This window comes from Podarcis pityusensis, assembly GCF_964106645.2.
Source record: "Podarcis pityusensis genome assembly, chromosome: 17".
NCBI classification, from domain to species: domain Eukaryota; kingdom Metazoa; phylum Chordata; class Lepidosauria; order Squamata; family Lacertidae; genus Podarcis; species Podarcis pityusensis.
The window spans coordinates 15,691,881-15,704,237 of NC_138042.1; the positions used below are offsets into that span (position 1 = coordinate 15,691,881).

Genomic DNA, 12,357 nt, shown 5'->3' on the forward strand with positions numbered 1-12,357 from the left:
GGATGCCAAGGAAGGTACAGTCAATTAGCCCAATAAGAGCATCAAGTTCCATGTAGAAGCATAATCCCAAAGAAGTGTGGAAGCAGTCATAAGTGTGGGATCAGCAAATTTAGGGCTTTTCTTTCATGAGTGATCAAGGACAAAGCTTTTGATGCAGATTACATTAATACACTGCCATCCCTTCTACCTGGGAAGAAAAGATGAAATACTTTACCCATGATCGTGTGTGCATGGCTACACTGCGAATGTAACTGAATTCCTAGTAGCTATTGACAATTCTTCTTCTTCTTCTTCTTCTTCTTCTTCTTCTTCTTCTTCTTCTTCTTCTTCTATTGCAGCTCACAGTTCTTTTCAGAAGCGCTAGTGGCTACACTAACTGACGTAGTGTTTTTAAAAATATGTATCTGTGGCATAAGTGTCAGCAACTGAAGGAAACATCTTTGCCACCATCTTTGCATGTACAAAATAGCATCCAGTAGATTTTCTCTGGAGGCAAAAGGTGGAATTGGATTCTTTAAATCCAGAGCCACGGGAAGATCCTTGTCTCTTGAGATGAGGTTGATGTTTATTGTACCCCTGTGCTGATGGATCTGTTTCAACCGCTACGCAATCTAAAGCAGAGAGTGCACTCTGTGCTATACCTACAACAAGACTTAGTTTGAAATAATCAAAGAAGTGCTGCTACAATAATTGCTTTTGCTAAAATGGAGAAAGGAATAAATACGACAATTTCATCCTTTTACCCCCAGTAGAATAAATGTTTCAGAGGCACACAGTGGAACTCCTGACCACTTCCCCATTAGAATGCCTTTTTAAAAATCATCTCCTGTCCTCCTGCACATGATCATCATATTTATATCCCACTGCTAAACTTTTGCTCCCAGAACAGCTCACAACAGTATGAAACAAATAAACAGGTCCGTGCATCTGAACAGGTCATCAGCCAAACACTACCAATAAGATGAAATAAGGAGAGCTCCTTCCATCAGCTCAGCGCCTCCTAAACTGTTTCCATTCCACTTGGTCATTTTAAGAGCTACTATTTAACTTTAAGAACTGGTGCCTGAGTGTGCTTTTTTGCTCTTTCCTCCTCGTCATGACTGTGTGTGTCTGTATATGTGTGTGATGCCTTTTAGAATGTAAGAATGCAGGCAGAGACTGCCTTGTTTTAATTGCTTGTGTGTAAGCGCCCTTGGGAGGTGATTTAGCTGAAGACTGGGGTACAAATGCTCTATCTTAATTAATTACTATTTTGCCATGTGTTGTGTTAAAGGTCTGCTGAGTGTGTCCTGCATAGTAGTTTCTTTCCCTGGAATGTGAATCATCACAGGATGCATGCGATAGGGGGCTTTATCACAAACAGCGTACCTGATCAATTCTTTACATTCCATACAAGAACTAACAAGACAAGCTATATAAAATCTGGGGGGGGGGGGAGCCTTTAAGGAACATTAGTTGACCACTTAGTCATAGAACACTTAGATAACCATGCCTGGTACTAAGACATCTTGGACACAGTGCTACAATTAAAGAATTGGGCATCTGTACTAACTGCAAATGTAGACCAGTAAGCGGCTCATTTTAGAGCAAAGGGGAAAACATTTGCCTGTCACCGCTCAATATCTTTATTTTAGAAAATGATCTTTATTGTGTTCTTCCCCCCCTTCAGCTGACTCTCTAGCAGAGATAGGCAACTTTTTAAATACAAACTATCAGCAGATACCATTGACTAAAAACACCACTGATGTAATATGTGCATCAGAGAAGACCGGTACAGTCTTACATCTTACCCAATTTTTCTGCTGGTGATACTGATGTTCTAAGAACATGGCTTTATCACTTGAAGCCTTCACAGGAAACATAAGAAAAAGACCAGTAGGACCAGTCAATTTATGATCTTCCTTGTCACTGAACAGCATTTGCTACAAATCAGAGGTAGATTCGATGATTGGAGATAAAGCATTTGAAAAATGAGTAGCTCCTTTTTTGCAAATCTATCACAGCACAGTTCATAATCAGAACTTTGTATAAGTCTTTTAAGCCTTATTTATTTCTTCCAGTATTCTATCCTTAACAAACCCCAGTCCATTTAATATTGCTTTTTCCTTGAAGACCAAGGTTACAAGGAAGCTCAAATGTGGATTGAACTGGAACAGGTTTTTACAACACTACACTATGTTAATTGGCCTCCCAAAACAGAGTCATCAATATTTTTTTGTATTTTTTTTTTTTTGCAAATGGCCACTGTTGATAATGCAATTAGCACCATCTGTACTTTTTTGCATTTTATTTCACTTCGTTTCTTTTGTGATCTCAGTGTTTATGTTTCTCCTTCTCCCAACCATGCAAACCTCATAAGACAGGATAACACTTCCTGAATCTGATGAAATCGACTGACGTCGGTGAAAGCTTATGCCATAATAAATGTGTTCAACTTTAAGGGAGGGGAGGAGAGGATGGGGAAGTTTGGTTGCACTCATGGAAGTTGTTCGGAGCAGGCAATTGTTTGATTGTTAGATACAAACCCCTGTTATATTTGCTGCAACCAACTAACATGACTATCTTTCTGGAAAAAGCACTACCCAAGTTTCTTCCCATAGCGTTTTCCTAAGATGTCAGAATAATGCTGAAATGCAACTGGCCAGTGTAGGGTCTAGTGCTTGGAACAATGGAGTAGAATCAGAATTCTAAAACATTGCAAGACGCAGTAAAAAAAATGTAAAGAATATCTCCAGCTTTCAGAAATTCTATGGTAGAATCCCATATGCTACTATCTTTATGTGATGATACAAAAACCTATGATGCCAGTAAATGTGTCAGAAAATCATTATCCAAGCAATCATAGTGTCATATATATATTAACACATAGCTTGCGCTATGGATACAGCAGTATTTTTGTAGTTCCAACAGTGAAGTTTTAAAGGTAGGTCCTTCAGCATTTTACTGCCAAGATAATATTCTAGATGTTCTATCAATGCAGGCACACTTCTGACAAATTTGCTGAAGTCTCAAAAGAACAAGGGGGGAAACGTTCAGAGTTTTAAGCACACTCAATGCTAAACAACAAAATCAACTTGACAAAAGACATTTTAAAACATAATTAAAAGAATAATTATGCAATCCCTACCAACTCCCTTTTTTCTAGTATGAAAGGGAAATGCTCTTACTTTACCAGGGTGAGTGTAATAGTCTATGAATTATAAGATCAAAGAGGCAAACTGTATGTTTTCTAAAGTAAGAATTCCTTCTCCAAGTTTTACACTTACCACAGCTAAAAGAGCTGTGTGAAGGGATCAGTACTAAACCCAAAGGACAGGCTGTGCATGGCAAGAAAGAGAGCAACTCCCTCATGCCTTTCGCAGGTCACTACGAAGGACCATGTTAGCAGATCCACTCCAGACCCTTAACAGGCAGCTCTGCTGCTACCAGTAATTAGCTTGGACAGCTCTGGCTCCAAGAGTAGCAGCAAGGCTACACCATAATGAGCTCAGCTGGGATTAGCAGGACAGGGCAGGGAACCAAGAGAGCTGAGGCATTCTGCATTGCGTATGTATCAAGGAGATCAAACAAGGATGGCTGGCTAGGTTATCCCCTCACCACCTCATTCCAAAAATGAAGCACGGCAGTGTGTAAAATACAGGCTAATGAAGAGCGACACCTCCAACAGATGAGAGCCACATTAATTAACACAATCCCTAGATCATGTAATACAGTTTCTGTTAGTGCTAGCAAACTTGTTGTCACTGATTTAAAAGGAGGGGTGGGAGGAGGATGGTGCTTTCCTCTCTCTTTCTAGGAGACAAAGATGATTTAATTTTGGTATTTGAAAGGAATTCCTTCCTGTAGCCTTCAAACCCCAACGGGAAGAAGATTTAGCAAACTAGCAGCACATTTCTCAATGTATATGTATTTTAAAAAGAAAGAAAGAAACTCACTTTTCAATCAATAGCTTTTTGTGTTCCTTTTTGAAATACGCCAGCTCGTTCCACACAGCATCAGAATCTTCTTGACACAGCTGCCGGGGATGAGAACGCTCTGTTCCATTTTTACCGCTTCCAGGCCTGTATTTAAACAAACAATGACAACAACAAAATCTATAAAATAAACGGTTTTAAATGTCCGTGAAAAGTGTAATGTCCCAACACTTGACATGTAATGACATTACTGAAACATAGCCCCTAAATTTTCACGTCAAGAAACTGAAATTCCCGTTAACTAATTTCAGAAGGATAAACTGCTGATGTGGCACTAGAGTTCAGAAATGGTGTGTGTCAAACTGCAATGTTCGCCTTCGTTTGCACAGTCAGCAGGGAGAAAGTGAAAGGTAGAGATGTCAGACACGGACTCAGAGAAAGGTGAGGAGCCACCAATTCTCCCAGCACCCAGTGTCAACTGATCCTTAAGTAGCACAAACACTTGATCTGAAGGAAGTAGCTTAGCATATATCAGCACACAAAGACAAGAAGGAGGAAGCTCTTCTTCATGATCTTGGCAGTTCCTTTTCAGACAATCAGAACTTCACAAACCATGGTGTTTTCATACACAGCCCTCATATGGAGACGCTGGTTCCCGTAAATGGTGCTTCGACATTAGTGGTGCCAGTTACAAGCCCATTGTCAGGCCTCTGTACTCCCAAAACCACCATAGTGATGCAGTCTACAACTTCCTGCACAAAGATCCATGACATCACAGGCATACATGACACCTCTTTTCTTAACTCATTGTGCTCCACAATCCAACTGGCTTATAGTCAAAGCACATAATTCTGGTAAACTGAGATCAGGGCTCTGCTTAGCCAAGAGACACACTGGGTGGCCTTAGATACGTCCACGCCTTTCAGACAAACCTACCCCTGCACCAGGGTTGTTACTAACATAAAATTATGTAAATCCACATAGTGCCAGTTTTCTGTTTGGAGAGAGTAAATCAATTGCAATTGAACAGAATGTTGCTGTTGTACAAGACACTACAACTAAGCTCGGGATTCTACTGTCTGTCTTCGGAAGGAATTTGGAGATGTGATTCATAAGCATGCCACAACACAAACATTGCATGAAAGGCTTTGTGGCAAGAACTGACATATGACATTGTCCACTTTCCTCCCAAGAGAATGCTGCTTATGACCTTACTACATGTTCAATTTACATTCCCATTCTGCTGTGTTTGGGGAGGTTTGAGCATGATCCCAGGATGAGTGTGGACAGAAAAAGACAAATAATCAACAGACAAGAGGAGAAAACCCCTCTAATTTATGCCTTGCATAAACAACCTTGCTGACTATGGTGAGTCATAAGTGCAAAACCAAACTGAAATGACAAAGTGGTATGGGAAACATTTGATAGGCAGTAGTGTGCAAAAACTGTAACAGAAGAAAGGACATAAATAGAGGTCATATTAACAGTGATAGGAAGAGAACCAAGCAATTGAATCAAATTATAAAGCAATTGAATCAAATTATAAGCCAATACAGATGTATTTGCACATGTTCCTGAAAAAAGTCTATGTCATCTATATTATTCATATATTTATACATTAATATTTGAATTTTGAATACCATTTGTTAAGGTATTATTGATTTATTATTAGTTTTATGAATTATTATTCCTATTATTATACCTATTTCTAACCATTAGAAATTGTAAATTAAAATTTTTAGAAAAAGAAAAAGCCTTCTAAAAATAATAAATTTATAGAACAAATGTTCTCCATTAAAATTATATATGAACAATGCATAGGTTTTAAAAGTGCCCTATATTTTCATTTACACCAGAAGGACAGTTTACTGTGTGCGATAATGCCAAGCAGAATGACTTCTGAGAATGAGTTCTAGGGTAGTACAATGCTTTACTCACATGCTGCCTTTTGATGTCCCTGTAAAAGCCACATGGCGAATTCAAGGAACATGAGATTCCTTTGTTCCAGCAACTCTGATTGGATTTCTTGTGTCTCAGGTAAGGTATGGATGTGACGGTTTGTAATCTTCCCTTTTGCATCTGGTTTGACAAAGTCCTGGTCTAATTATGTCTTAGAATCACTTCTCTCAAAGTGACCTTGCAAGTCAACAAAACATCTTTTATATTTTAAATAGAAATATTCAGCTTGATCCAATGTTCTGTGGGTGCTCTGCTGAATAGAAGGAGCTCCTCGCAAGAATTTCCCATTCAAAACAATACTGAGCTTCAGGTACATAACAGGGATGGGAAGCATGGAGCTGCCCCAAACACTGACATGAGTGTGGAAAGTGCCTCACACCTCCCTGAACAAAAGCCAGTGTGTATGGAACGATTCTTGGCATCCTTTGGATTCACCTTCTGTGCAACCAGAGCCATTCCTGATTACTAATTTACTTCAGAATAATTGCGTACAGTCACCATTCCGTAGGAAAGTGTGTTGGTTGCAATGGCCTCACATTTTCAAATAGCAGCATTTTCTTTATCAGAAAATGTTATTTCTAGCAGTCAATACTACTTTGTGGAATGTGTTTGTGCATCTGCTTTGGACACCTAAAGGATTGTGATAAATGACACAACTCTTTCCCTTGCCAGAAGCTTATATTTGATTTTGATTTTTTTTTAAGACTGAAAAAACCCTCTTTATAAGCTATGCCTCCCCTTATACATGAGGAATCAAGAAACCCTTTAAATATTCAAGAAATGCAACTACTTAAAAGTCTCTCCTCCTCTCTCCACAATAATGAGGAGACCTGTGGCTCAGTGGCATGGCACATGTTTAGCATTCAAAAGGTTCCAGGTTCAGTCCAGATCTCTGGACGTGTCTGGGAAGGATCTATCTGAAATGGGAATCTCAGAGCTGTCCGTTGAAGCAAGCACTGAGCTACAAGGGCCAATGGTTGGCTTTGGTATACGACCACTTCCTATGTCCCTATACCATGTTATTTCAAAAACAATTTCTTTTCACAGTTTAGCCATCCAGTAATGTACTGCTCAGAGCATATGCCTCCCGATTTAAGATAATATAATTGCTATTCCCTACAGCATGTGGGAAACCAGGCATGATAATAATATGTATTATAATATTATTTATTTAATTTGTATACCACCCTATACCTGTAGATCCAAGGGTATCCTGATATTGGATCAGAGCTAGTATACCTGTGGTCCTAAAATAAATATTTGAGGGGGTTTTTAATTGTCCAGAAAGTTCCTTGCTCAGTGATACTACAAACCCTGTGCACAGATGACAAGTTTATAACATTAAATTTATTCATTATCCCAGTGGAAGAGGCATATTCAACCAACATATCAAAACTCCTCCTACTGAAGACTGGGGCTTTTCCAGAGAGAGGAACATCCATGCTAATTTGCTGTGTTCATTGAACACCATCCCTATGTGGTTGTGATTCTGGGCTAAATAGCTCAACAAAAACTGCTTTTATTTAATTTGGTAAATGAACCCAAGTGTCTCAGAGTGCTCCACATCTTAAAACAGAAAATAAAAGATCATTGTGTGTGGTTTTTTGTACCAGTTCAACATACCTAGAGCCCCCATGGAGGCTCCCATTTGGTTAGGGCAGAGGGAGGGAAATAATGGAAGTAGAAAAGGTGGTCATTTCATTTCTTTTAATAAATCCAGGCACACAACAGCTATCTACAGGGAATAGAAAAACCAGCAAAGGCCCCTGAAGAAATCAATACATGGCCTTGATTCAGAGTTATTCCTAAAAACCCATTCAAAGAAGTAGCAGAATCTCAATTAGTTTTACTGTTATTTTCACTACCATTGCTTAATCCGGGTTTATGAATTGATCACTTTCTTCCCTATAACTTATAAGCATAAATGATTAATTAGCAACACATTCTGGTGTTGAATTAACAATGCAATTTGTGCAAATTAATTGTGGAGCTCCCAAGAGAACCCCCCCCTCTACTGACCATAACACTCAAGAGGGTCTGTAAGGAAGGAGGCTGACTTTCAGATATTTGGGGCCCAAGTCATTTATGGCAAATATCTAGTAACATGAGCACCTTGAACTGGGCCCAGAAACAAATTGGCAATCAGTGCTGCTGTTTTAAAATGGGGGTTATTCAAATTAGAGATGGAACCCCAACCAGTTATCTGGCTGCTTTGTTTTGGAACTGTTGTCCTCAGTGGTAGCCCTATGTTCAGCATGCTGCAATAATTAATCTGGAAGTTATAGAGCATGGAGAACATTGGCTATGTAATATCTGTCCAAAGGGGCCATAGCTAGAAATAGGCACTCCTGGTCACCAAGCTATGGACCTGCTTAAGTTGCCCTTAATTTAAAATCTAAGCTGTTCTTGCCCATTGCTCATAGAGGTTATACCATGTGACCTAACAGTAAAAGTGGAGTATAACTGCATATATTAATAAATGTTTCAGGTGTTTATAATGATTATTGCATGCTATGCAGAATTATTTGTAGTGTACAATGAAATCTACATGTAAACAAACAATTAAAACAATGGGTGATATTCAGCTAACTGTTACTCAGACAGACCCACTGAAATGACTGGACCTAGCTTAGTCATGTTCATTCTTTTCAATGGATCTACACCGAGTAAAGTTGGTTGAATATCCCCCACTGTAAACTCATTAATTAAGAAGGATTTTAGAAGAGGTGAAACAAACCATTTGACAACTTAGAGAAAGTAGTCATACTGTGTTAAGTTCATTGCAGCAAAAACAAAGGAGTGGTTTGGCATTACTTGTCTGAGCCTTTGCTCATGCCCTCTCCCCAAGCATATGCACAGCTCTCTTCCTCCTTTCTTCACGGATAGAGGAAAAAAGCTATATATAAACAATGGAACTAAATGCCCACAAAACACAGGTACAAGGAAAGGACAGTGACCAGTCACAACAGAAGTAATTGGTGGCTCTGTTCATTCGTGAAACTTATAATGGGATCTAAACTTAAATGGCATTCCAGTTTATGCCACTTGTTTATACAGTAACATTTACTCATATGAGCCTGTGCAATAAAGACCAACAGTATCAGGAAATTATCTTTTCCCTGCTTTAATCTACTTCTTTTCTAGAACACCTAAGCAGCAAAAGTTACACTCAGATTTAATACATATAATGGTTTTTAATGAGCTGTGTAACTTACTTGCTATAGCTTTCCTCCCATTGTTTTAATTGCTTTTTTACTGCTCTGTAGTTGGTCTGTAACATCTGCAGCCTCTTTTTGCGCTTTTCATGGGTTTGCCTCAGCTCATCGTTTTCTTGGATCTGCATAATACCAAGGTGACGTGATAAGATACAACTGAGTAAAATGCAAGCGCTTAAAATGGCAGTCTGCTACAGCTAAGTTTTTTATTATTATTTACGATCAACTGACAACACAATGTTCATACACGGTGACAGAAACACCCATGGCATTTAGAGTTGGAAAAAGGTTGAGAAACGGGCAACCGAACGATCAAAGGGATGGAGAGACTCCCCTACAAAGAAAGGTTGCAATGTCTGGGACTTTCAGTTTAGAGAAAAGGCGAGTAAGAGGTGAGATGACAGAAGTTTATACAATTATAAACTTGGCATGACATGGAGAAAATGGATAAAGTTTTTCCCCCTTCTCTCAAAACACTAGAATTCATGGAAATCCAGTGAAGCTGGACGTTGGAAGATTTAGAACACATAAAAGTACTTATTTACCCAGTGCATAGTTTTGTTTGTATTGTTTTTGAAAACAATAATTGGGAATACAGATTCTTAGAAATGGATTTATTTCACAAATGTTCTTATGAATATTCAAAATAGTTGTGACCAAGCACAATAGTTTAATTACTACAGAAACTGGTTGACAAGAAGCAACACATTACCACCTCACTGTATCCTCGAAGCGCCTGTGGCCTCTTTTGAGATAAAGACATCAGAAAAACTCAAGTTGTCCTATGTATTCCTGGGACTAACAAGTCATGTTCCTTCCACAGCCAATACAGATCAACTGTGCATTGCAAAAAAGAATTTATTCTTAGCACTTGACTTCATGGTTTTTTGTCTATGAGAGTAGCCAAAACCTGAAGCTGTGCTGATACCCAGTGCATAGTTTAGCTATGGAACCCCCACAGGAAGTAATGATGGCCACCAACTTGGATAGCTTTAAAAGATTATACAAATGCATGGAGGGAGAGGTTTATCAAAGACTACTAGCCTCAGTGATTAGGCTCTGTCCTCCGCAGTTGGAGGCAGCAAAGCTTCTGAATACCAGTTGCTAGAAACCAAAAGCCTGCTTGATGGTCTCGCACGAGCATCTGGTTGGCCACTGTGAGAACAGGATGCTGGAATAGATGGACCATTGGCCTGATCCAGGAGGCTCTTCTTATGGCCATTTCAGACATGGGGATATAACTTTCTAGGGTGGACAGATAGATTTGCAGGGATCCAGCCCCACAATCCTTAATTCAAATTCTATTTAAGTAGCTGCTTGAACATTTTATTTCAATTTTTTTTGTTGCACAGGACTGACTGTGAAAATGGTAAAACTTTAAGCCCATGGAAAACACATCTTATTTATTTCAATTTCCAGTATGCATTGCTATGTATGCTGGGTTTTATAAAATGACATTGTGATTTTTGTTTGCCTCTGTCTATGCCAACTGAAAGCTAATTCTTATAATAATAATAATAATAATAATAATAATAATAATAATAATTTTCACCTTTAGCCGCAGTGTCTTTTCTAAGTTTTCAATCTTTCTTTCAGCTATTTTAAGCCTTCTTAATTCCTCCGACTCTTTCAAAAAGCTCTTTGGGGACAGAGACCTTGAACGTTTCACAGGTGGTTCCTCGAGAATAAAACAAGGACATGGTTGAACTGGTTGGAACACCGGATTATGAAAGACATGCAAAATTAAAGAACAAGTAATTTTGAATACTAATAATGAATTATAAAGAAAAAAAATCCTGCATGGAATACCAGAGAAATAACAAGCAGAATTACCACAGCGCTACCACTAAAGGTTTCTCTGTGACTCGTTAATGAGAATATTCATTTACATTTACATTGTTTCTTTCAGAATAATGATGTCCCATTAGGGAAGACTAAAGGGTTATAGACTCAGAAATGCAAGAAACCTCATTACAAAGGAGGGGATAGAGGCTGATCTAATTGCTCTATAAGGGTCCAAGGTTACACTTGATAGGACAACCAGAAACAAGAGGGAAAGGATTTTTTCCCCTTTGAAATAGTTTAACACACTGTGAAGTTGAAGGAACAATATGCTTGAGGAATATAAATACAACAGACAGTAGATCTTATACCATAATGACCATATGGTCATTAACTATAATATGCCTAACTAGAGACAAGAGTGTGTGTTTATATTATGTGCAGCTTTCTACGGCAATCTGGAGAAAGGATGTGTGAAAATAGCACTTAAACTGGGCAACCTTCTTGCTCGCACCATGTCATATGCCTTTATGTAAAAAGCATGAAAGATTCAGATCAACTTCACTGAATTCCTAGATAATTTTGCTTAAAAGGCTGGGCAGTATCTTAATACCATTATGGTGCACTTAATAGTTTAGCAGCCTAAGAGATATAATGCTCCTTTAGCTTCTCCAATTCTTTTATTTTGTAAAACAAGGAGCAATTGCAGTGCCTTCAAAATTCATCAGTTTTTTAATGACACAAAAGAAAAGAAATAGGGTTCTGCTGTTCTTTGTTTTTGCGCAAAACGGATAAGGACTCGGACTGTAGTGGAACACCTCTTTGCAAAACATCTTTAAATATATGCTTCCCATCAACTATAAGGATAATCTGAGGAAGGAGGAGGTATGCTACTTGGCTGCATAATCCTGTTTCCTGCTCGGAACAGGATTGTGCAGCCAATGCAGACTTAAACTCTGTTTTCTCACCCATCAGCTGACATTCCCTTGACATTAGCTGAAGAGCAGATGGACGTGGTTTGGGGGAAATGGCCTCATGGGCCAAACTGGAACCCCTGATCGCCAGGATTTGTGCAACTGCAGCCTTATTATTTTTTTGAGCCACTGTGAAGGCAAGTGGCTTGTGGACATGAGTACTGCCTGGCCACAACCCTAGTACTGTCTCCAACACTCCAGGGGTGCTGGCATGAGAACTGTTGGGTGTGAACTGGCCCACAGACCAAAACAATAAAAGTTATATTGATTTCTTTGTTTGCCTGTACTGAAGGCTTAGGATGGCAGAGGCACTGCTGTCCCTAACCTAATCTTCTATGACCACTGTTCATGTTTTCTCAGCTTCCCTGTGAAGGGGGGGCTCAGGACACCTGGTGAACAGGGCTGAATTCTAATGCCTCATCTCCATCTTCCACACATATTTACATCTTTCTTGTCACTTCCAGGAACACAATTGCAGTCTAAGGTTGATGCCCTCTTGCCAAGTGTTCAAGG

The 12,357-nt window shown here is 39.1% G+C and overlaps 1 protein-coding gene across 3 annotated transcripts in view; it reads right to left on the reverse strand.

Annotated features, from left to right (window-relative positions):
- The window catches only part of CNTLN (centlein), a 169,641-nt gene that overhangs the window by 86,825 nt on the left and 70,459 nt on the right, over positions 1 to 12,357 (reverse strand). For all 3 annotated transcript variants that reach the window (XR_013980931.1, XM_080987712.1, XM_080987713.1), the window contains 3 exons: positions 10,641 to 10,766; positions 9,089 to 9,210; positions 3,936 to 4,061 (listed from right to left, as the gene is read on the reverse strand). Coding sequence is in view for 2 of the 3 variants with exons in the window: in XM_080987712.1 (XP_080843838.1) it covers positions 3,936 to 4,061; positions 9,089 to 9,210; positions 10,641 to 10,766 (374 nt within the window). In the remaining variant the exon portion in view is untranslated. The remainder of the gene's footprint in view (positions 1 to 3,935; positions 4,062 to 9,088; positions 9,211 to 10,640; positions 10,767 to 12,357) is intronic.